Here is a 25,526-nt window from a genome sequence, read left to right as displayed (position 1 = left end):
TTCTCAATGAGATGTGAAAGCAAATGATCACCACATGTATTATTACTTAGTCTAACCTACCTTGGCTAAAGATGTGAAGCAGTCAGCCTTTCTAAAGCTCAGAAAGCTGCTACTAATTGTTATTAGCTGGGTTTAGTTGTTATTAGGTTGATGGAAATGCATATTCCCTTATTCTACTTGTAATTTTGTAATCTTATCCAAGATCATAAAGAAAAAATTACTGCCAAGGTCTTGTCATCAGTGCCAGCACCATGATTGCTTTACTCAAGAGTTAACTGATAGCATCATCTTTGTTTGATTACTTGTCTTCTAAGTTCCTATGCAGCTCAGCCATCAACATGACAGAGCTGAAGAAAATGCAAAAGCACAACTGACTTTATACATATCTGCAACAGGCTGCAGATGTTTCTCAGTTTTGACTCCTAACTTTATGGCTTCTTCTCTGCTTTTCTATCCCCTTTCTTGGGAATATATGAGAGACCATTTGAGCAGACAGTTGAAGCATCAGATGCTCTGTCAGCAATGTTTGCCCTCTATTTGGCTGTAGAGGTCACCAGTACCTGAACAAGAAATTCCCCTTGTTGCAGGTAAAGTAAAATTCCTTAGCATCCTCATTGCACAAAATTGCTTTTTTAAAAAAAGCCATCAGGGGCCGAGAGTCATGGTTTGACTAATAAGTGTTGCAAGCAAAACCTTATTCCTAGATATTTACTCTTTGACAACAGTACTGCTCATATTTGAAGTTTCATTTGAACTGCAGCGTGTTTTTCTTGTTCCTTTGTACTAGGATTATTCCAGTGATGATACTAAACTAGAATACAATGTAGATGCAGCCAATGGCATTGTTATGGAAGGTTATTTATTCAAGCGAGCCAGCAATGCCTTCAAGACTTGGAACAGGTAATTATTCAGAACCTCTATTTGCTGCTTATAAAAATACTGCTTTTTAACCTGAATTCTCATCTGATTCATTATCTCTAACTCATTGAGTCCATAGTTTTGACAGAACACTGGGATGACTCTGTTAGTTAACTTAGAGATGACACTTCACAGCCATTTTTCCTTGTTTTCTGTACTAGTTGTTTGCAAACCTTTCCCTTGTTAAAGCATATGCTAGGAAAGTGTTAGAAGACAGAGTAAAATAGAAGTTGTATAGCCAGTGGAAGCAGAGAAACACAGTCAAGCACTCAAGTTATTTTTCGTGAAAGATAAGCAGTGTAATTGTTATCCTTTAAAATTCCTGTCCTGTGCAGTGACTTTTGCTTAGTAGTTTTGATTACCCTTTTGGGAAGTCAAAATATATTGTTAGGCATTTATCTTTAACAATGTATATTTTACTACTATTTAAATATTTTTCTTCCTGAACAGGATTTCTTTTGCATTTCCCAGGGTGTGTGCTTTTTTCAATGAAATATATAGCTGGAGCATTTACAGTGCGGTTGGATACAGTTCTTGAATTTTAGATGTAATTTGTTGTGATAAATAGCTCTCTATTGTCCGTGCTTGCTATTTTTTCAGTGGTGCCTCTGTTAAACTATTTGCTGTGTTTCAAAGGACAGAATGTGCATTTGAGTGCGTGGTCCCTTCTGATCCTACTTATTCTGTACTTCCTCGGGCATCTCAGCACACCACAAGCTTGTAAGAAATTGGCATCACTTTAATTAAATCCATAGACTGATGGAAGGGCCACTGGAGTCAATAAGACTGTATCTATGTTAGCAAGTCATGGGCAACTACTACAAAGGATTTTGCTTTGGACTGATTCTGGTCTGGTCCTTTGGCATTATGACTCATCTGTAATTATAATGTACTTTGTGGGTTAGTTTCATGCAAGCAGAATTCAGAGTTCTCCAAGATAAATCTATGAAGCATCAAAGGATGGTGAAGGGAGGAAACTGGGAGATGTGTGTCAAAAGCACCTTCCTGGTGTAAAGTAAAATGTTAGTGTTAGCATACTGAGAAAAATCTGCAGTAATAGGGCAGGAGATTGTCCTTTATTGGATTCCCAAGGGATTGAAAGGGTCCTTTTTGTCATTGCTGGATTGACTGATGGTGAAACTCTGTCTCTGTGTTCCTCTTCTGAATAGCAGGAAGGCCTTGCTCTTCAGGGCAGTGACAGGAGAGAGCAGGACAGGAGTGTCTGCTTCCACGTGGCTTCATTCCTAGGAATACTGTACATGTATCTTACCTTGAAGTGGTTGGAGAATAGGATTCAATTAAAACTAACCTCTGTATGTTTTTAATTTAAATGGACACAAAGTAAATAAGCAGAACTTGTAATTAAATCAAGACACACAGTGACATTCCTACAGATTTGAACAAATATAGTAAAAGCATATCCAAGCAGTAATTTAAGAGGGCAAAGATAACCAACTCGTTAATGAGTCAGAGCTGCCTACTTTTATTAAATAATTGATGTTTACTTATAGTTTTTTCTTCTGTTTATCACAGGAGCATTCAATAAAGCAAAGCATTTAACCTTTTTAGTATTAAATCCTTGATAATTTATCTCACTAAGGCAGACAAATTGGATGCTTTAAGGCAAGAAATAGGATTGGATATGCTATTTATATACAGTTCTGAAATTGAATCAATCATTTAAATTTAGTATTCCACATGTTCACAGACCATTACTAATTGCTATTGAACTACTTTTATCATACATAAAATATGTATTTTAGACTTTAATTAAGACAGTTTTTAATTTCTGAATCTAGTCCCCCATTTTTGCTACATTTTAATAAATATAAAGTGTTTTTGTTATTTCTGAATGCATTTGTAATTGCTTGCTATGCTGTAGGCACAGAAGTGGTCACTGCCTGTTTCCTGTGATGGAAGGTTTTACTTGTGTAGTGTTACTGTTTCAGCTGTGGGGAATTGTACTGGTTGAAGTTTATCATATAATAGAGATTATAAAGTTTTTCCAGTCGCTGATTAAAGTACAAGAAAGGATTTTGTCATTGCATTAAACTGTTATGTATATAAAATTTTACAAAATATCAAAGGAGGAAACATTTAGAGAATTATGTATTTTATTTTAGGGAATTCTGAGCTGAAGTCAAGACAGACAAGATACTTACAAATTAGCAGTTTGCTCCTTTATTATATCCCCATCTTTGGGGAAGGTGGGTGGAAAATCAACCAGCTGAAGCAAAACTAGAAGAATTTGTCTAGAAATACTAGAATTTCCTGCTGTTCTGAGCCAAAGGTGACAGCACTGGTCTTCCTTGCTGACTGCTAAATGCAGTCAGTAGTAATATGTATTTAAAATTGAGGCTTCTCTTTTACTCCCATTGGTATCAGTTGGTCTTATGTTTGTTCTAGACCTTTTTAAGAGCTCCTTCAAGAGTGAATTAAAGGCACCAAAACTCACTCTAAAGGCCACTATTAGCAGATACTTGCCAACATTAGAGACAAAAGAGAAGAGATAAGGATATGATAGGTTTTGTCTGGGTTTGACACAGCAGAATCATTCTAGCTGACAAATGAGGGAAATGTGATGCTTCTGTGTGCATGTCTTGGTCAGTGAATCCATGGACCCCATAGTGGTATTATCCTGGGAAAAGTCTGGTTGCTGGGGGAGAAATACAAAAGAAGACTGTATAATAAAGCCCTTTGAAGGGGGTAAATCTGTTGTGGTGAATGAAAATTTGTTTCCAGTCCAAACTAATGTCTTGTTAGCATAATGAAATTTCTTCCTGCGGCACCTAGCAGCTCATGTTTCGTCATCTCAAGACTTTAATTATTTGGGCTTTTGCATCAAGTTTCCTTTCTTGGGACAGTTCTGTGTGACACTGACTTTAGAAACAAATAAGTGTTTGAGCAGGCTGCAAAGTAAACCCCGAGTTATTTGCAATTCAGTGTCACTATGTTTTGAAAGAGACTGAGCTTTTGCAATCTCTTTGTTATGACTAAAAGGACATAATGTACACAAGTATTTCAGAAAATACTGTTTAGTGGAATCAAAATTATATCCTTGTACTGCAAAGTCTTAGAGTAACAGGTATGGACACCTGTGTTTAGAATGTATGTCTTTCTGTTGGTAAATGATACACCTCATTGTACACCAGTTTTCTTAAGGCATCAGGACAAGAGTCAGGTGCATTTATTATGGAACAGTAGCTGGAAAGCTCTTTTGGTTCCCAGAAATTCAAATAAAAAATAAGTCCATATCAAGAAAGAATAAATGTGTGTAGGGAGAAGAGCATTTGTCAGACCACTAGTATGTTCCAAATAGATTTTAGATTGGATGCAATAGATGTTTTCCTTTTTAATTCTGCTGTATTTTCAGATCATGCTAATTCTTTTCTTATTTTGCTCATTTTGCATTTTTCATCCCTTTTCCTCCTTTCCCTTATGTTTTAATCCTACCCCATTTTTTCACATGACAGGAAAAAGCCAGATCACATCAGGTACCAACCAGCTTCTTTTATACCTTCCCAATGTTTCCTTGGCACGCAAAAAGCTCTTCATTAACCCTGCATTTAATTTTGATTACTTGCAATGGATGTATAAGTGACTCAGTCTAAGAAAATAACAGAAGGATTCTGCCTGGGATGCCAGTATACCTGCTGCTCAATTCCTTTAAAAGATTTAGATTGAGCTAGTTTTTAGCTAAAAAAGGAATTAAAGCCAAGTTTCTGCACTCAGATTTCTGAGCATACACGATCATTACCTTGCCTTTTTCCAATTGAAGTTGATGAGATTTTTTTTTTTCTTATCAACTGCATTGGGAATAGACATGTACTTTTAAATGTTGTGCTTTCTTAATTACTCTGTTTTAATTGTGTGCTGGTAGCAACTAGAGGAGAAAACTGTTTCTGAGAATCACAAAGCACAATTCATTTTTTTATGTAAAACTCAAATTTTATTTTTTTTTTTCAGTAGTACTCTCAGTTCTCAGAAATTGGATTTTTTTTCTATAGATTTTTCATTTTTTCCTATTGAATAAATACAGTTTTGAATTGTGTAGGTATACATGGTGGAAAGCATTCAGTTTCTAAACAGGAACAGCTGTATTTAACCACTATGAAGTAAAACAGTGTAAACTACTTTAGTATTCCAAAGACTGTTTTCTCCTTCACCATGCTTCTCTTGCTTTTGAAAGAATGACACATTTAAGGAGAATTTGGTAATAGTCAGTACTTATTGCACACATGATGCCTGAAGATTCATTAAATTATTCTTAGAACCTGATAGATGGGGGTTACCTTACAACAGCACCTGCAGTACAGAGATTATACCTCAGAAGTTCCTGGCTGATGCTGGTATAGACCCCCAGCAGTCTGTTTGCTACAGTAAAGTGTAGAGTTTGTTGATGGTATTTGGTTAATGAGGAATAACTCGCAAGTTTTTGGCCTGAATAAAACTGCTGTGGTGCTGACACCTTGGAGGGCAGTCTGGCACTTTAATCTTGTTAAGAAAAAAATAAAATGTATTAACTCTGACATCTACTTCTACAGTGTGATCTACATTCTAAATTGCTGATCTCATTCAATGAAAGTTTATTTTAGAAAAACACCAAAACCTGCACCTTTTGTGGCTGGAATGAAATTTTTTCTTTTACAGATTTAATTTCTCTACTAGGAAAAAAAAGGGACTGAAATACTTTCAGAACTTCTAGACTAGGTTTTAAAGATGGCACAAATTTGTGTTACAATTTGTGTGTTCACTTATATCCAACTGATGAGATTAGAGCTTGTTTACTAGAGTCACTCATGAAATATTTAGCTGTAGAACAAATGAAGCATTGCATTAATGAAGTTAATTGCACTTCCTAAGGCTCTTACTAGGGATTTGCTCCATTGCTGTCATCTTGGGGCAAGGCTGCTTTTTTTTCCCCTTTACCACTCCCTTTATCACTTAGGCACCGCTTTTCATGTTGTTCTATTTTGTGTTACATTCAGAAAAATCACATGAAAAATTACATGAGTTTATTTCCTTTTCAAGTCTGCTTTTTTGTTAAGCTTTCAATACGAATATTATCAATAACCTGCCTTATATTTGGGGCATACTTACTGCATCTGTAAGTAGATGGTAAAGATGACACCTTTTCAATAGCAGTGACTAAAACTACTGCTGTTAATAAATTTAAAAAGTCAAGAATAACAGGAGATCCTGTTGTTGCTTTTTAAATTAAATATATCTGCACAACATTTGAAAAGATTCTTAAAAGGTAGAATCTCATCTGTCTATGAAACACTAACCTTTCTAACAAATACTAGTTTTTCTGCTTTGGATCTAACATTTTTTGTATATATTAATTTTTCTTAACCATCTTTGTGCACTTCTTTCCAGGAATGGCTTGTGGTGGTTGAACAAATACGTGGGGCCCTCTTGTTACTAATTGTAGTAAACTGTAGCTTGAAGCTCAACAGCCTGTGGAGAATAACAAGATCTGTTGCAACACAATATTTTGTGTACTGTTACCATTCCAACTAACTGGTAGTGCAGGAAAAAGTGATGTGTGGTAAAGGTGGGGTATTGGAGATAATTGAGGAATTATGCTGTGGTAAAAACAGGTTTACATTATAAGCCTGAACAGAACAAGACGTACATTTCACTGAATTGTCTTTTACATTCCCTTCATTTTTGTCAGTGAAAATGAAACTGTGATAATTGGTTAGCTTTTATTTTGTGCATCTTTGAAGAGCTAGAAAGGCATGGCTTTGTCTATGGGTTTTTTTTTCATTCAGATATCTGATAAAACATCATTGTTACTGATCTGAGAGGTTTTTTTTTCCAAAATATGAGTGCTTTTTCCATTCTCTGAGATGTATCCTGTGTGAACAGTGAGTTTGACAAGGAAGGATACAGTTCAGAGGAGTTTTTAAGCATTATGTTATCTTTTGGATTTTACAGGATGCCTTCATTAAATCTTTTATTTGATTTATTTGATCTTCCATCAAAACTGAGGCTTAATTTAGGATGCTGCTTAAAAGGTTTTCATTGGATTTTTTTTTTTTAGTTTTTATATGCAGTGTTTTTATATGCAGTGTTTTTATATGCAGTGTTTTTATTTCAGACATGCCCAATGTAGATAGATATTAAACCTGCATGGGATAGCAACACCAAAGCATTTTTAGTGCTTTAGTAAGTTAGTTCTACTCCCAAAAATATTTCAGGATTATTTTACATGGCTTTAAGTATTTTTGTTATTCAGACTATCTGAATTTGTGTTATTAAACAACTACTTAAAATTGTAGCTTGCTGCTAAAATACTGAAGGAAATGTTCTTTAAAATGAAAATGTTTTGTGTGATAGCTTAACTAATGTTGTCATAACATGAATGTATTTGTTTATGACTCAAATTATTTGAACCTTGCTTTCTTTTCTGTCTCTGCTTCCCCTTTTTTCATTACTCTCATGAAATATTTGCCAAAATTGACTGCAGTATTACTTTCCTGAATTCTTTCATGCAGTCTCTTTGTAGACTGTATGTTAGCACATCTCAGTCACATAAGCACTGTAAAATCAGTTATGTATTCTCTGGATGTCTCTTCATTTGAATAGGCGCTGGTTCTCAATACAAAATAACCAACTTGTGTACCAGAAGAAGTTTAAGGTAGGAGTTGAGAACTGGCTTGGGATTGTTTGGGGTTTGGGTGATGATTTTCCTGATTGATTGGGGAAACTGCTGATGTGCATCCTGTGTGATCTTCAACAACCTACTGCTTTTTTCTAAATTAGTTTCTCCCTTTGTAAAATGAGACTAATAGCTACACTGACAGATTCTGAGATTCCTGTGCACTGATTGTAAGCACATACTCTATTTGCTGTGCGTTTCGTAACCTAGTTAGAGCTTTAAAAGTTGTTGATCCCAAAAGGCTTGTGCTTACTTGCTGGCAGTCAAATATTCCATGCTGTTCTCTGAGCAGTTGTGTTTAACTCTTTCAGGACTTGCTCCCTCCAGTTACTTACTGGTTCACACACCCAATTCAACAGCTGGGGGAAAAAAGCACCAAAGCTTGTTACAAAGCAGTCAGGGCAGCTATATACATGTATTTAGTGTTGAAAATGCACAGTGGCTCAGCAGTCAGTGTCTGCCTTGTTGCTGGTGGGAGGTGCAGCTGTTTTGTGTTAAATCAGCAAGTTCAGCTCTGCCCCAAGCCATAGAAGCCTTTTCAGTCAGGTTTTGGGCCCTTGCTCCTTTGTTTGCTGTTCTAGAATCTGCTTTTGCACCAAGGAGCTGTAGCTGTTCTTCAGGTTAGAAAAAAACAGAGACTGTATGGAGATGGTGGGGAAAAAAAGAGGAAAGAGCTTATGGCAATTAACTCCTCTTCACTGCAAACAGACTGGGATCAGAGGCTGTTCCTTGCTATCTGATGCTGTCAAATCAAGGAGCTTCATTTCTGTGGTTGGAAAGGAAACACACAGTTGAGTTTGTTTGAGCATGTTTGGATGGGCATTCTTGTTGCTCTTTTTTTTAACTGCACCTTTAAAATGCTGATAGCTCAGAATGGAATTCTTATGAATTGAATCAAATTTTCAAAACCACTACATTCAACTTCTGGGTTTTTTTTAATGTGGCACTCAAAATACTGCTGATTTAAGTCTAACTTTTCTGATTTAATAGTGAGTTAATTGCATTTCTTAGAGTATCTTTGTAGTTTGAATATTGTTGTTTAAAATTAAAGTGTTGATTATTCAGTAGATTGGATTGTAGATCTCCAAATCCACTGAGTTCAAATTTTATTTTTGGAGGAAAAAAATTAATGTAACCAGGCAAATAGAATTCAATGGTTAATGATTCAGGATTGAATTATTATCTTATTATTAACTATAGTATTTTTTTCTCTGTGACTTTCTTGTTAACTTTTGTCTCTTAGGATAATCCCACAGTAGTTGTTGAAGACTTGCGGCTCTGCACAGTTAAACACTGTGAAGACATAGAAAGACGTTTCTGTTTTGAGGTGGTCTCTCCAACAAAGTAAGGAGAAGCAATTGAGTATGTTAATTTAAAAATAAAAATCATTACATGTAGTTGCTTTAAAATGTAAGATTAACATTTCTCTTGGGATAGATCAAAACAGGGAAAGTATCTGAAAAATTCTGCTCTCTGCAATCTTGGCTGAGAGTAAGTGATGCTGTGAGAAGTGTCCCTGGTATTTAGTTTACTTTTGGCATTAAAATAAGCATGCATTCTTGTGCTTTTTGCATAAATGGCTTGTGGTGCAGAGCTCTGCTGTGGCTTAGTAGTAGCTGATACTATCAGCTGCTTAGTAATGTAGAAAATAGATCTCAGTTTCTCCACATTTGATAGGTGCAATAAGAGAGAAGCACATAAATAAGTTGTTGTCTCAGTGGTGTTAAATTATATTTCAGAATGCACTAAATGAACTAAATGAAACCACCAAATAAAATTATTCTTCAGCTCCAGCAGTGCATTGGCTGTACTTAGGAAATTTTGACATCCTGCCACAGCAAGGGCAGGACTTGGATTCCTCATTAGTGATTGTGAGATGTGACCATATTTAAGTTTTCGATATGAGGTCAACTTGCTTTTAGGTTTGGAGGTTATCTACACTTTCCACTGCTCCTTACATTTCTCTTCTGAGTAGATTGCTGTCCATCCTGATGTTTGCATCCCCAGATGTGAACGGCAGCATTTTGCTCTTGCTTGCCTGTGCTTTTCCAACCCATAAGTGTTGGAACAGTTTTATACTTCATGATCTGTTTTTTTTACTGTTGATGAGAAAAGTAGTTCATTCTTTGTCAGAGAGCTTTAAAATTACTCTCTCTTGAGCTCAGTGAATGAAAGTGTGTTTTCAAGGACTGATACCTGTGTCTTGTGTCACGGGTGTAAAATGCATTTGAGGATATAAAAAAGAAAAATTTGTAATAAGAAAAGGAATAGGAAGCTAAGTCATTGTCAGTGTTTTTGGAAGAGCCATTTCTGTATCTATTAGCATTACCTGGAGATAATTTTGAAATAAGGAGTTTGCAGCTCACAAAGCTGCTTTGTTATCTTAAAATAAATGTGTTTTTTAGATGATGCCTACTAAACTTGTGATAGCAAGAAACTTGGTCCATGAAAACAGACCCCTGAGCAATGAGCTGATGGATGTCAGCTGCTTGGCTACTGTCTCTGAGTACTTTGTGATTTGTTACAGGAGCTGCATGCTTCAGGCTGACTCGGAAAAGCTGCGGCAGGCATGGATTAAGGCTGTTCAGACCAGTATTGCCACAGCATATAGAGAAAAGGGGGATGAATCTGAGGTGAGTTTAACAATCTACGAAACAACAACCTCCCTTTAGATCCTGAAAATTTTAAATACATAAAGCCTCTTTTTATGAGAGAGAAGGAAAGAAACAATTCATTGTTTGTCTTCCAGTGGAAATGCAATGAAATTTTGAAGGCTATGAATTATATCTCATCTGTCTTTCACTTCATCATGTTAATATCATGTTAATATTACTATGGTCTGTATGTTTTTTTGAGATTTTTCTGTAGTGTGATTAAATATCATCTTATATTCAGTTTTATATATCTTCTAAAAACCTAAACATTTTTTTAATTCTGTGGCTTTCCTTGGTCTTGGTAGAAGAGACTTTTCTTGTATTTTAGTGTACAGTCAGTATCTGTGGGACTTTAATTTCTTTAGTTTAGCATGTCTCTTAATTGGTTTGTTTGTGTCTTTTCTCTTTTAGAAACAGGAAAAGAAATCATCCCCTTCTACTGGGAGCCTAGAATCTGGGAGTGAGACAAAAGAGAAGCTGTTGAAAGGAGAGAGTGCTCTGCAGCGAGTCCAGTGCATTGCTGGTAATGCTGCCTGCTGTGACTGTGGTTTGGCAGATCCTCGCTGGGCCAGTATCAACCTGGGAATCACACTGTGCATCGAGTGCTCTGGGATACACAGGTTGGGGACACTCACAACTGCAGTTCATTTGTGCATTGGCTTAATTAGCAAGGGTGGTGTTTGCCTCTTCAAAGGTATATTGAAAGAAAATTAGAGACCCTTGTTTGTAAATAGAATTAATGTAGCTGCTTTATTTGCATAAATTAATGGTAAGTCTGTCTGAGGTAAGATATAACAAGTTACAAGTTAATGATTTTTTCCATGTTGTTTAGGAGCTTGGGAGTCCACTTTTCAAAAGTAAGATCTTTAACGTTGGATTCATGGGAACCTGAACTCCTAAAGGTACAGTATTTTTGAAACAGGTTTCTATTTGGTACTTAGATTGTTGTTCTAAAGCCTCTGCATCAGAAAGTTCAGTGCAGGAAACACATTTGTACCCAGTGTATGTCTTGCAGTTTTGAGCAGAAAATGTTTATACTTGTGTGTTGGTTTATTTTAATTCATACTTTCTTATACTCCACAGTAATTTGTGCTATTAACTTGCAATTTAGAACAACTTACACCACCTTCAGGTTCCCAAATGCACTCTGACTAGCAAGTTTCATCTGATACTTTCAGCATATAAAAAGGCAAATCTGTTTACAAACCAATAATGTCTTTCAGTGGGCTGAAAATTTTGGAAGTGATATATCAGCCTAAAGCATGATCATACTCAAAAATTTGAATGTCAGCTCTTAACAGTGAGATGCTTCTGGCCTATAGGAGAATACTCATGCAAGTGCTCTTGTGTGCCAAATTTCTAGCTTGAACCATGGTTATAAAATTATGTGACACTGAAATCCTGAAATAGGAACTCATGCATGGATGCATGTGTGCAACCGGATAACTCATGCAAACATTTGTTTCCAGCTGTGGTGTTCTGGCACTTAGGAATTGCTTATCTATTCTGAACAATCAAAAGACAATGTGCTTTGTGGTTAAATAATTTTTTATCAATGTGTTCATTCAGAGAAAATAACCAGCCAACCCCCTCGCCCAGTCCAAAAAAAAAAACCCCAAAAAACGCTGTACCTCTTGTACTATTCACACAAATACCAGAACTAAGTATCTGCCTGGTATTGGAAACAAGAAATCTGTTCATTGCAATCAATAGAGTTAAATTCTCCTGTAAGTAGGTTTTTGTCTTTGTTTCTTTTCCATCGTTGTGTCAGATTATGGTTTAGCAAAAAATGTCCATAGGGTAAGGTGGAATACAGTTGATTGAATTGTCTCTTGCTAATGGGCTAAGAGCTCCTGGCAAAGCTGGTGGAAAAACACCTTTGTTAATGAGGCCTGCAGGTGTCATTCTGGTGGTTGTTTTTTCAGGTACTTTAAAAGTGACTAGATTTTTTTCTTGCCTTACTCAGAATTTAGTCTCTCTGTTCACTGATTGTTTCATTATTATCATATAAACCCGTGCGTATTTCTGCAAGTACTTTTACCAGTGAAAACACTAATTTGTAAATATAGGCTGAGTGAGGTTAAAAACAACTAAGTAGGTAGATAAAGCTTTTTGCAACTATATTTGAATTTATTCATTTTGCTTTATAGCTTATGTGTGAATTGGGAAATGATGTTATAAATAGAATATATGAAGCGAAGTTGGAAAAAGTGGGAGTAAAGAAGCCACAATCTGGAAGTCAAAGGTAATATTTTACCAGCAGTGCCTGTTGCTTCCTTTTGTTGTTGCTTCCTTCAGCCTCCACCTGTAAAAGATGCTGCCACTTAAGTGTGTTACACTCCTTTAGTGTACTCATTTCCCTGTATCACCAGTATGTCTTGCTCTCTCCCTTTTCTGAATCTCTTTCTTTATTGGACATTCCTTCTGTTGGTCCCTTTCTGCTTCTTCTTTTCTTTTGTTCTTTGTGTGATCTCACTCCCTCCTTTCGATGACAGCTCTAGAGCATCACTGTGGACATGTGGATTTTGTTTCCTCTCTGCTGGGTACCAGCTCAGCCAGCTGTACTTGGTGTGGGGGTGCTCCTGGAAGGAGCCTGTGGCTGTTCCTTTTGTTTACAGTGACTTTGTTCTTCCATTTGACTTTTGTTCCCTGATCCTCAGAATGTTCTTATCTTCTTACCTACATTGTTCATGAGCTCTGCTGCTTTACAGCATCCTTCAAATCATAGTACTGCTGTCTTCTATTTCTCTGATGCTAATCTGTGTTTGAGGGTAAATTCCCAATGCTTTGTGCTGCTGTATAGGCTGTCTCTTAAAACTTGCTTTTTTAGTACCTTTCCAGTTCTGTGCTGCTTGCTGCCCAGCAGTTTTATAGTAGAGAAAACTGCATTTTATGAAGTGTTGGCAACTTGGAGACAGTGATGATAATATAAACAAAGTAGGAGATTTGCTAGATAGTCCTTCTAGTGGTAACTGCTTTTCAGCAGTTTCAATGCAATAATTACAGCCCTTTTTATCAGTTTAGAACAACTGCTGTTGTGTTTTAAGCTGATAACCTCAGGTTACAAGGAAAAATACTTCAATATGTGATATGGAACTGATTGCTGTGCCTACCTAGGGCTTATTCTTTTCTTGTGTAATCTTAATGTTCCTCTAACAAATGCTGCAATTTATATTTACATTAGAAACTAAATATATGTTTATTAATAGGTTATTAACAGTGCAAACATATATAAAGGTTTAACACCGGTAACATAAAGTAACTGATGCTTATTTCTTCCACATACCACTTTCTAAAGTCTCTGTCTGAAAATAAATACATGTTTGTGAACTTAACAAAATTACTTTCTTTTGAGCCTTATTGCAAAATTTAATCAAGAATCCTTAAAGTGACAGTGTGCTTTGCATCTTTCTGACAATGTGCTATAGGTGTGTCTTATGTGCAATACCAAGCTGCAGTTTCGGTTACTGACTTTAGTATAAAATAGATATTTTTTTAATACATGAAAATACTAAAATATTAGCTTACTAACTCCAGGAATTTTGTATATGACAGGCAGGAGAAGGAGGCATACATCAGAGCAAAATATGTGGAAAGAAAGTTTGTAGAGAAGCAAGCTGCATCAGTACCTCTGCCTGAGCCTGGAACAAAAGTTTTTCCTCCAAGTCAGGAAGAGAAAAGGCACAGCGGCCCTGAAAAATCCCTTTTGGCAGGGGAACAAGGTGCAGCATCCCAAAAAGGTATTTATACACTACTCTCCTTAGCTGTATTACCCATATTCTTTTTAAGGTAATATATTTTTGTATTAATTGACTTCTGCCCCGTGCAGAGCCTATGGAATCTGTTTTATTAATGGGTTGTAGCCTAGTGTAGAGTGTAGGGAAGAAAAGACTTCTTCAGAGATGTGCTTTTTTTACATAGGGAATGGGGATGCTTATAACTCAGAATCATATTAACCACCTTCTTTCCTCAGTGTTTTCATCCTTCTTGGTTTTTCCAATAACTTTCTTTCCTGCCCTGTCCCTTCCTTGCTGCCTGCTTTGTGCTTTGCTAACCTGCATGTCCCAGCGGTTGCTGTAAGTAGCGACGAGGCGAGGCGGGAGTCTCTGTTCTGTCCTGATGAGCTTGATTCACTCTTCTCCTACTTTGATACCTCTTCAAAACTCCGTAGTAGTAAGTACTACAGCTGTGGCATGTTCAGTGTTTGCACTAGTGATCCACTGTGTGTTGTGGCCATCTCCCTGCTTCTATCTGTTGTCTCCAGGCTGCTGCATTGCTTAGTATTTTCATGAAATAATTTAAGCTTTTTTACTTATCCTGATTTTTTTTTAATTTCTAGTTATCTTTGACATTTATTATTATTATTGTAAATGTTATGGTTACAAAATGTGACTTCGTATTTTTCTATGGATGCGTTAAGAATATTGAACAATGACAAGCCATTTTTTAAAAATTATGTTCAGGACCAAGTATAAGAGCTTGCTTTATTATCATGGTATCTGTGAAGAGCAGGTAGTTTCAGCTCTGCGTAGTAATTGCAGTTTCTCCCCAAAACAGTCCGAAGCAGTGACAGTGGGATCCAGCCAAGCACTGATGACAGCAGAGAGCACCTTGCCTCTACTATATCAGCCAACAGTTTGTATGAACCAGGTGTGTTAGGCTTTGCACTGTAAGATGAAAATTTAATAGCTTGGCAGCATTTTTTTTTTGTAAAAAAGATTAATGCTTGGTGATACAATTAATGTCTGCTATCCTGGTTGAAAGGCTTTTAGCAATGGTAAAATTTGCCTGAGCAATCTTTCTTTGGGCTTGCTACCAAAAATGACATTTAATCCTTCTAAATGGGTTCAAAGAACTATGGTTTTTTCCCAGTCAGATGAGGCTGATCCTAAATGCATGATCCTTTTATAAGTTGATAAATCCACAGAGATAGAATTCCTCTTGAGTCACAGATAGTAGGCTTTTATGTGTTATTTGTGCATTCTTGCTTAATTTCTCTGTTTCTTATTTTTGTGGAATTGACCAAGTCTTTAAACATTGTTCCTTCAACTCTGAAGTTCTGTAAGTTGATGAATGAAATTATTTGCTAATTTTAGCATGCTGTTCTGACAGATATATTGAGTATGGCTTCTCAAAATTTCCATAACATTTGTTTATAAAGCAGACCTATTCTTGTACATCAAAGCACTCTTTTAAGGTATTTTTTGAATCCAGTATTTCACAGGTGTTATTGTGGACAGGCAGCATGTGGCTTGGATCTTTTTTGATTATGTTGTAGAAATATTCATGATGCTGTAACTCACAAAAGCTTCTATGTAGCAACATCTTTATCTCCCAGACTTCACTCCATATAACCATTACTGAGATGAAGAGAAAGACTGTGCTTTAGTCCAAAAGATTATAGCCACAGCAAGTAATTGGTAAATGACAATGGTATCTGTTAACAAAAATTAGGTCAGAACAGTATTAGCCTCATACTCCAGTGTTTCAGATAAAGATATATTTGTATGACTGCATCTTTGCAGAAAATGACTTTTATTCATATCTTGCAGTTTACAGTAAAATACACTCCAGACCTTAAACAATTTCTTAGAAATTACATGGAATATGTAGATTGAAGTATATACACATGTGCCAGTAATGCGGAGAGAATGTTTTCTATGCAGTAATAATTCAGTGAAGAGACTGCCTGAATACTGGAGCTAAAGGCATCTGTGAATTCCCCTGGCAGAATGGGGCAACAATACATAGCATTCTGCAAAAGCTGAGCTACTTATTGCCAGAGAAATGATGTTTGGATCAGATTTCCAAGAGGTACCTTGTTAAAACAGGAATTTGGTAAGCAATTTTTTTTTCTTTTCAGAAGGAGACAAGCAAGAGTCTCCAGTGTTCTGTGACTCCAAGCAGCCTAGTCCAGGATTGCAGTTGTATCAAGCTGCCTTTGAGAAAAATCTTCCTCACATGGCAGAAGCATTGGCTCATGGAGCTGAAGTGAACTGGGTCAACGTGGAGGAAAACAAAGCAACACCACTCATTCAGGCAGTGCGAGGGGTATGTGATATACAGCACTGGTGATATGGGGGAGGAGAGCAAGGGAAATAATATTTCTGTGTCACTGTTCCTTTTGAACTGCTTGCTTCCCCAGTGAATGATAATGTGATGCTGAAGTTATGTTTACAGTGTTCTTTCAGAGTTGTTTCTGAAATATTTTTTCCTGTTAATGCTTTGTTTGGAATTCTACGTCTAGTGGAATGTTTATGAATCCGATGTTTAAAGTTGGAAGCAACTCCCTTTTGTTTCCTTTACTGGGTGGCTCAGTGGTGAGAAGGCAGAAAAAGTTTGGTTTGATTCTAGAGACCTGGTGCTGAATTGTTTCTTTGTTTTGATTCCATAGGGTTCACTGGTTACTTGTGAATTTTTGCTGCAGAATGGGGCCAACGTGAACATCCGAGACATGAAAGGAAGGGGGCCCCTGCACCATGCCACAGTTCTAGGACACACTGGGTAACTCACTGCCCCACAATTCATACATGGCTATCCTTTACTGTCGTTGTTCATGGGAAGATTCTTCATGGCCCCAGATATTCTGACATTTTAATAGTATTTCAGACGATACAAGTTTTTCTTAAGCTCTGGTTGTGAGAGAGGAAATAAAAATTTTATCTAGCAGTCTCATCCACTAGCAAAACACATGTGTTTTCTCATATGGGTTAAAGAAATGGTTTGCTTACTACGCTGTTAACATGTTCTAGATGAGCTGCACTATTTTGATATATATGAGACTTTTGATGATTTATGCTAAATACATTGTATCTAGCTTTACACTTTATTACGTTTTTCCTTTATTGTCAAAAATATTCTTCAATGTTTTTTTTCTAAACAGACAAGTGTGCTTATTCCTAAAACGAGGAGCAAACCAGCATGCCACTGATGAAGATGGGAAAGATCCATTGAGTATAGCAGTGGAAGCTGCAAATGCAGATATTGTAACACTGTAAGTTGTACATTCTGTCTTCTGACTCTAACTTAGATTTTGCTATTCTGTTTCAAGTTAAAAATAAAAGAAATGTCAAAATTCCTGTATGTAAAAACAGGGGAGAACAAAAGAAAAATCAAAATACTCTATCTGTAGATGACCTCTTTGATGTGAGATTCAGGGGAGTGTTGCAGGTCTTGCATTGTAGTCTTTTTTGTGCTTTAAAGATGATGACGTTGTTCCTTTTGTTTTCTGAATGGCAGGTTGCGTTTAGCAAGGATGAATGAAGAAATGCGTGAATCAGAAGGACTCTATGGGCAGCCAGGTCAATACTCTTCTAATAACCACACTGAAATGCAGTATAAGAAGTGTATACAGGAATTTATCAGTTTACAATTAGATTCTTAGTGTCTGAGGGAAATTTAAGATTGCTTCATACAATAATGTTTTTTATAAACCAGCACTAAAGCTTCATTGAAATCAGTGGTGTGACTTTGTCAGAGTACTTAGGGAACCTAAAAGGAGACTGTTTAAAGAGCATCATTATAGCAGTGTGTTACTACAGCCATGACCACCCTATTTTGCTAGTAGCTGTCCACAGTTTTCTCCTATTGCTGTTCCATTGACATTTGTGTCATGTTAGGATTTACCTGACGTTATTTAGTAGCAGCTTTCTGACTCAGTTTGCTTAGAGGCTTTTGAAGAGTTCATCTTATTCCAGGACACCGTTCTCCTTCCTGTGGAATGGTCTGCTTTTTCTTTTTTAAGAAAAAAACCGCTTGCACACCAATGTAAAAAATGTACATCAAATATTTCAAACTGCCTCCAAACAAAAATAGAAAAGTATTATTTCCTTAAATTTTATTTTTAAATATTTTTATTTGTTAAGATACTAATAACAAACAAAGCAGTCATTCTTAAGTATGTATTTTTGTATGCAGAGTTTCTTTCTGTTTGGTTAAAAAAAAGTAGAAGCTGGAAGATACTTGAGCCAACTCCAGCAAGAAAGTAACAAATTATATTTAATGCATATGTGCAACTTTATTCTCAGGCATTCAGATCTAATTTACACCGTGTTCTGATGTGATATTTGCTTCCATAGGAGTGTTTTGAATGTTTTTGTCTGCTATAGAAGGGTTGTGTCAGTGTAAACACAGAACCTCTCTGCTATCATGAGGTGTCACACCTTTCTGTGGTTTTAAGGGATGCAGGCCTTTTTCACTGCTTATACATGTTAACTTATCTGCACTGCCCTTGCTTTAGAACTCCAGTGTTCCAAAATTATGATTCTAGAAGAAAGTAAGGATTTGCAAGACAATTGTATATTTGCTGGTAGCTGTGTGAGGGCAAATATCATTGTATGAGTTTGTTGTCATCAGAGTGAAGCCAACTGCCTACTTCTCAGCTCTAGCAGAGCAGCTGATAAACAATTGCTCATGTAGCTAATGGCATCAAAATTTATAATTTAAATATATATGGCTGGTTTGAGCTACTGAGAGAATGAATATATTGCTTTGCAAAGTACAGTTGGTCTTCCAAAACATTCCTGGAATGGGAACTAGCTGAAACCAGCTTTAAAAAATCATTTATGGTGGTAGAAGCCATATACACCATAGTACTGTTTCTGTATAATACTTGAGTGCTCATCTCCTGGTGCTACAGTATGTCTTGCTAACTCTTTGATATTAGCATTGCTACTTTTTCTTCCTACCTTTTCTTGAATGTATGATGTGTGCCTTTTGAGTTACTCTGGTGTGAAATGGTAAAGCAGTGTTACAGTATTTTTGTACATATAATCTGCACTTTAGGGAAAACATTGCTTGGAAAGGGAACTTCCAGAATTCAATTTTAAAGTAGAATTTTAAAATAATGATAAGGTTTACAGTATCAAGCATATTAATGCAACGTACAAACTAAAGGGGCACTTTATTTTAGTCTATTTTTGTATGTAATATTTTTTTTATGTAATAGAGACAAAGCCAGAGCCACAATATATCTTGCAAAAATAGCTTTTTCTTCTTTCAACTTAATTTGAAAGAACCAAGTGTGGCAATTTGAACTGCAGTTCTCATGCACCAGTGGAACCCACTTCTGTATTAAAAGCATAAGTGCTTTTTTCACAGAAGCCTAATTCTGATTTTGCCCTTCATAGCTATTCTTTTGGTGAATGTTACAGCTCCATTCTGTGCTGGTCTCCCAGAGGAAGAAGTTCTCACAAGCTGTAACAATAAAACCTGTCCTGTGCCTGCTTCATCTCTAGAACACAGAATCACTGAATGGTTTGGGTTGGAAAGGACCTTAAAGATCTAGTTCCAACCCCCCTGCCATGGGCAGGGACACCATACTTGAAATTAAATCTGAAAACCAAAAGGGAATTTCTCTAGAACTGACTTTTCCTAATAGAGCAGTATTGAATGTATTCATCTTTTAAAGTCTGGGAAAAATTGTGTTACTGCCCTGTTAAATATTTCTGGAAGGTCAGTTATTATTTGTGAAAGTGTTCTTAAAAGAATGGAGTCTCATCTCCAAAAGAATGATAGTTTTAACATTGGAAATGTGCATTAAGAATTTGAAAAACAAAACAATGTAACTTCTCCCAGTAGTGCAAACTTTTAAGCACAAAAACATTCTTTTCTTCCACAATCATGTTTGAAAAAAAAAAATCTTCATATTCGACATACATGATGAGAGAGATTTTGGGTTGATTTCTTTGTCATGCTATTAATCAAGCTGTCAGCAAGAAACAGTAGTGCTGGGATCTTGCGTCCTGTGTGGCCATCTGTGTTGGGAAGACTCTAAAATTTGGCTGGCTACATAGCTCCTAGCCCAACCCAATGTTTGATGCATTGAATTCCTTTTGAAGATGAATGGTTATGGTTAGTGTATTAAAACAGAACTTGAGCTCAAGGCCCAAAATGCTCCAATAGATGAAAGAATGTGAAAATGAATGAAAAAAATGTCCATTTTAAAGTGGCAAAGGAATGACTTGGCAATGACGTAAGAAGTAATCACTCCTGAATGTGTTTTCCTGCGTAGACACGGAGGGGGAAGAACACATTTTGGAATATGGTCCTAGTAGTAAGGTTGTGTTTAAGCACAAAGGGTGAAGATTAAAAAAAAAAGATTTTTAGGGGAAGTATCATTGTTCTTGTAGATCAAACTGAAAAATGTAATGAAAGATGTAGATGAAATGAATGTAGAAATTCTATTTTTGCTGAAGTAATAGACAAAAATAATTTATGGACAATAATTTATCTACTTAAGATTGTTTTTTAATATATATATTATTGCTTGCTGATTGTTTCTTTCATGGAGAATTCTGTTTGGCTGTAAGAATTCTGACCTCTGTTTCCAAGTAAATCTTTATTTATGCCATAAATCTTTTTTTCTGTAGAAGATCTTGGTTAGCACTTCCTTGCCCAAACAAGGATCTTATTCTTTAATGGCTAATAAATATTTTTTCTTTTTAAGTTGCTTTAAAGTGCTTTAACTTTCCTTTCTAACTCTGAACTTTCCCCTGTGTGGCTGCCTGTGAGGTTCTATTTCAGGTATAGTTTGGCTTTGTTTAATTTGCTTCTACAGAGCATGCATGCAAGTAACCAGTCCTTCAGAGTTCACATCAGCATCACTCCATCTAGAAGCAGTATTCATACATTAATTAAGTGTTATGCAGTAATTGATAGCACAGTAGGGCATTTGTGCAATGGTGGGTGATGTTGACTATTACAAATGCTTAAAACTGTTTCTCTTTTCTTTTCTACCTAGGAGATGAAATTTATCAGGACATTTTTCGTGACTTTTCTCAAATGGCATCAAATAATCCAGAGAAGTTAAACCGCTTCCAGCAGTCAGATTCCCAGAAATCTTAAATGTCAAGAAGGAAAAGAACCTGAAGCTTTTAGTGCAAGTCTTTTTTTACTTTAACAGAATGAATTGTATGCATTTTGTTAGATAGTTTGGATAAAATGACCACTCCAATGTAGCTTTAGATTGTGGTAGCTGGGGAAGTGTATGAGTTGGTTTATGTTCTACAGTACATATACCTCAGCAGCTGAAGATGCTTCAAAGCCCTGAGTCCCTGCTAGCTGAGTGCAAAGCAGCTCCTGTTCCACGCCCAGCGTTTGCAGCTCGCACTCGGGGGTGGCAGAGCACGGCTGGAGCGCTGCGGGCTCCGACCGCAGGGTGGTCACAGCAGCTTTGCCACCCAGGGTCATCCACTGTCCTCTGTCCCACTGTCGCCATAAAGAATGTGCCTCTGACAAGAAGGTCTGGGTTGCATTTTCTGGGACTGTTTGGAAGGGAATTTGGGTAGTGATTTACTGAGTTGTCCTTCCATTTGTGGGACTGCAGCTCAACAGATTCTCTTGCTCCTGCGGTGACTCCGGTTAGAGGTAGGCTGTTCGTAACAGATGTGATAACTCCTGCTCTTCTGCAAGCTCTTTCACAGTGGAAGCTCTAGCACCAGGCTGGCCTTTATGCTGGTGACTGCAGGTCAGTCACAAAGGGATATATCCTGGGGACCAAATTCCTAAGAGCAGTCCATTTTCCTTTTTTTTCTTTTCCTCTTAAATTAAACTTTCAGTGCAGCAAGTATCCTTATAAATGAGCATGTGGAACCTTTCATGAAAAATAAACTTAATCCTTTTGGACATGATGTGGGGTTTGTTTGTAGTATTTTGACATGAAAACTTGAAATTTGAGACATGAAAGTAAATATTGAGCCAACAAAGTTTGTGTAGAATAGTTGTACAAAGGTTATTTCTACTTTTTGCTGTTCTCACTACAGGCCCTAAGCTCAGTATGAAAGTCTCATGTCTTGCAGCCACTCTAAGTTTAGGGCAATCAATCCCTTCTATCAGGAAGCAGTAGCCCTTGTATAATTTGCAAGGATGTTTGTGTTGTCTAAACTAAGGTGAGCACAAGAAAAACTAGAATTTCAGTGCACATTTCTGTCAAGTAATGAATGATCGCAGTCTACGACTGTGTTGTGAGGGCAGCATGACAATTTGCTGTATGCATTAGTGAGCCCCACTCTGCTCTTGTGCATGTATAAATGGTGTCTCTAGATATATGCTTATATATCAGGTTATTTATACCTAGATAATAATCCTCCTAAACCTCAAATCAACAGATGCAATTCTTTATCCTTTATTTGTCTACCCTATGGAGACAAATTAAGCGGAGTTTTTAGGTGACATAGTATCAATGTGAGTTATCAGTTTTCAGTAATCCTAATAGCTGTGGCATTATGTTAACCTGCTGTTTAAGTGTATTTAGGAAGTGAATTGGCTTTTCTCCATGGAAGGATAAGAAAACTGGGATAAAACAAATTGAAATCTGTGAACTATGGTCAAGTTAAACTTTCTGGCATGTTAAGTTTTAAGAAGGTATTTCAAACATTTATAATTTTGCATCAAATGTGTAATAGTCTGCATATTATTATTGCTACAAAATTAGTAGTGTTGTAGAATTGTCCAGTGGATTTTATTTCCAAGCAGAATAATCTTACAAGACAGTTCTTGCCTTGTATGTGGTCTAATTATGGTAGGAAAAGCGAATTCTGCCCATTTAAAGTGCACATTTATTCTGACTAATAAGAAACTTAAGGATATCACCTGTAAGCAGTAATTTTTAGTAAGTTGGTTTTTAAAGAGCTGCCTATGAAATGATAATATACTTCATAATCAGTAGTATTTACCAGCAAATGGGTGTTTTAGTAGATCTTAGGGAAAGTAAGACTCCTGGTGTACAGATGGGACAATGTGACAATATGACTGCATAATATCCACCTTAGAGATTGGTTTTTCTAAATGTTTGTCTTTCCCAGCCTGGCTGGCAGGCAGTGTGTAGTGTGATTGGCTGGAATGTAAAGCTGCCTAAAGCTTAGTGGCATAATTGCTGTCTCAGTCCAGGCTGCTGGAGAACAGGTCTGAGAGACTTATTTCAAATCTTCACTGGTGATTTCCTCCCTGGCCCACGAAATCTCTGTGACAAATTCTCCAGGATGACTTCTGTAGACTAAGAAGTTGCTTCCCTGTAACTCTACACGTCCATGTGTTGTTCCTGACTCTCATCTGTCTGGGAAACAGTATCAGTCTGTCTGTGCTAAAGGATGAATCCCACCTGACTGACAGGTGGTGTGACTTGTCAGGAGCACTGGAGTTTTAGTGGCTTAGGGAGTAGGTGTGTCACTTGTGATCCTCAGCCTTGTTCCCCTGTCCTTTTGGGTATGATAGGATGTCCAGTATAAACTGCACTCAGTTAAAGCCTTTTCAGGTCAGGTGCAATGGTAGTGTGTTGCTTATCAGCAGAAATGAATGTACCATTAAGTTTGATGGTTCAGTCTCACCAGGCTCTGGCAGGCTCTGTGTTCCAGGGCCTCTGTGACTCACAGGATTCAGCCCTCAGCAGTGTAATTATCACCACAGCTCTAAAGATCTGGATTCCATATCGAGTTTTGACTCATGTTAATATTCTGCTCAGTAATATTAGGAAACTTCCATTTCTATTCCAAAGGGAATCTAAGTGAAATAGTAGACAGTAAGGTTCCATTGTGGGTTAATATCTTGTACTTTGTACCAGGCAATGGAAAGTTCAATTCCAGTTCATGTTTCTCTGTAGGTATGAAATATAGTGAGATAAAGCAGAAGATTCCCAACACATTTTAAAACCATCCTTCACATGGATTTTTAGTAATTTTCTATATTAGATAGCCCATTGAAGGATAGTATATAATTCCTATGTGTTCCAAAAGTCTCTTGGAATAAAAAATGTTGAGGAATTCAACTTACATTCTAATTCATCTTGATTTCAGAGGTGTAATGTATGTCCATTGCATGTTGATTAAAATAGTGTCTGTGGTGGGTCATTAGTGGTATCAATTGTTTTGACTTTCATGTTTTATGTTAGTATCAGTACAGTGCATACAAACAAATTTCTGAATGATCATATTTGAATTATGCCACTTTCTGTGTTACACAGTTGAACTTTGTTCACATTAATTTGGATGAAGGTGAATTTGGATTGTAGAGGTATTTCTTTGCCTTCACAAACAGCCCACACTGCAGTCAGATGGATGTGTGTTCCAGGTGCTCATTAGTGCATTGTGGACTTCAGCCCCTCTGCCCACTAGGACCTGATCCAGGAAGTTGCTGATGTCAGTGGCAGTCTTTCCACTGATTTTTGAGATTATGGATTGTACCATTTGTGGCTTTTGATGTTAGAGTGCTAAAGGATCCTGTATTAATAGTGCATTTTTCACTCTGTGGGGTTTTATATTTTACCTGTTTGTATACTGAGCTGAAATAGTTTTAGAAAATGCAACCAGACCTTCCAACTGCTGTTAGCAAATCCCTGTACAAGAGGAAGTTTCTCCTGTTTTGCATTATGACATCAGTACACATGTGTTGTCCAAATTATTAGGTCTCCTGGATAGAGCATAAACTTTGTAGCCCTAAATTAAAAAGGTGAGAACTACAACAAGCAGAGGATTGATGTCATGTTTCCAGGACTTTGGTGCTTCTCTGCAGCCGTCTGTTTTAAATTGTGGATGTTACCTCTGCTGCTTCATCTTGAGAATCTCAAATAACACAGTGACTATGAAACGACCCTTTGATGAAACTGCAAATAATTATATGTAAGTACAAAGGACATGATATTTTTACAGTGTCAGAAGGACTTAGCTAATTATTCTGATTCTTCAACACACTAAGTATTTTGAGAATCAATTTTTCAGGCTACAATCTCTGCCCCATTCATTATGGACACTTTTTCCCAAGTTGGAGTTTATGGCTTGTGCAGTCTGACAACCAACATGCCTTGCTCCCGTGCTTACACAGAGGCACAGTTTTAAAACAGGGACAACTCTGGAGAGGCACTACTGGGGAAAAGGATGAGTGTACCACTTTGGTATATAACCTTTCATATGCTTGCTTTATCTTTCTGCATACAGTATTTTCTTGTTTCTCTTCCCATGGAAGGAGATGATAGAGGAGGAAAAATTCCACTCACTTTTCTGTTGGGAGCCTAAGTTTTCCATTATTGACAGAAATCGCCAAGCAATCATCGTTTCCTCAAGCAGAGACGTTACTTTCTCCGAAGTAATGAACTTTTTTTTTTTTTTTTTTCTCCACGCGTTCCTCTGTACTCGGTGTTTTTTAAGCATTCCAGCAGTAAAATGTAAAACAACCCTTCCCCCCCTTGAGCTGTAATTGTACAGACTGTATACTCCGCCCTCCTTCGCGTTATGTACGGCTGTAGACTTTGTATCTAGAACCTGACTGCAGTGTGTGCGGTGTGTCGTTGTGCGGGG

General features: G+C 36.9%; 1 protein-coding gene across 5 annotated transcripts in view; it reads left to right on the top strand.

The window, feature by feature from the left end:
- ACAP2 (ArfGAP with coiled-coil, ankyrin repeat and PH domains 2) overlaps nt 1-25,494 on the top strand; it is a 63,676-nt gene extending 38,182 nt beyond the window's left edge. Inside the window, exons 10-25 of one of the 5 annotated variants that reach the window (XM_068200751.1) lie at nt 788-900; nt 4,392-4,412; nt 7,513-7,564; nt 8,829-8,929; nt 10,113-10,218; nt 10,651-10,859; nt 11,072-11,141; nt 12,390-12,484; nt 13,795-13,979; nt 14,308-14,412; nt 14,797-14,889; nt 16,103-16,290; nt 16,634-16,743; nt 17,123-17,233; nt 17,479-17,540; nt 20,981-25,494. In XM_068200751.1, coding sequence (XP_068056852.1) covers nt 788-900; nt 4,392-4,412; nt 7,513-7,564; nt 8,829-8,929; nt 10,113-10,218; nt 10,651-10,859; nt 11,072-11,141; nt 12,390-12,484; nt 13,795-13,979; nt 14,308-14,412; nt 14,797-14,889; nt 16,103-16,290; nt 16,634-16,743; nt 17,123-17,233; nt 17,479-17,540; nt 20,981-21,084 — 1,725 coding nt within the window. In that variant the 3' untranslated portion in view covers nt 21,085-25,494. The remainder of the gene's footprint in view (nt 1-787; nt 901-4,391; nt 4,413-7,512; nt 7,565-8,828; nt 8,930-10,112; nt 10,219-10,650; nt 10,860-11,071; nt 11,142-12,389; nt 12,485-13,794; nt 13,980-14,307; nt 14,413-14,796; nt 14,890-16,102; nt 16,291-16,633; nt 16,744-17,122; nt 17,234-17,478; nt 17,541-20,980) is intronic. The other 4 variants (XM_068200752.1, XM_068200753.1, XM_068200755.1 and 1 more) reach the window with 4 other exon arrangements.
- Nucleotides 25,495-25,526: the final 32 nt, after the last annotated feature.

Source organism: Anomalospiza imberbis, chromosome 10 (assembly GCF_031753505.1).
Source record: "Anomalospiza imberbis isolate Cuckoo-Finch-1a 21T00152 chromosome 10, ASM3175350v1, whole genome shotgun sequence".
Lineage (NCBI taxonomy): Eukaryota > Metazoa > Chordata > Aves > Passeriformes > Viduidae > Anomalospiza > Anomalospiza imberbis.
This window is presented reverse-complemented; position numbering and strand designations above follow the sequence as displayed.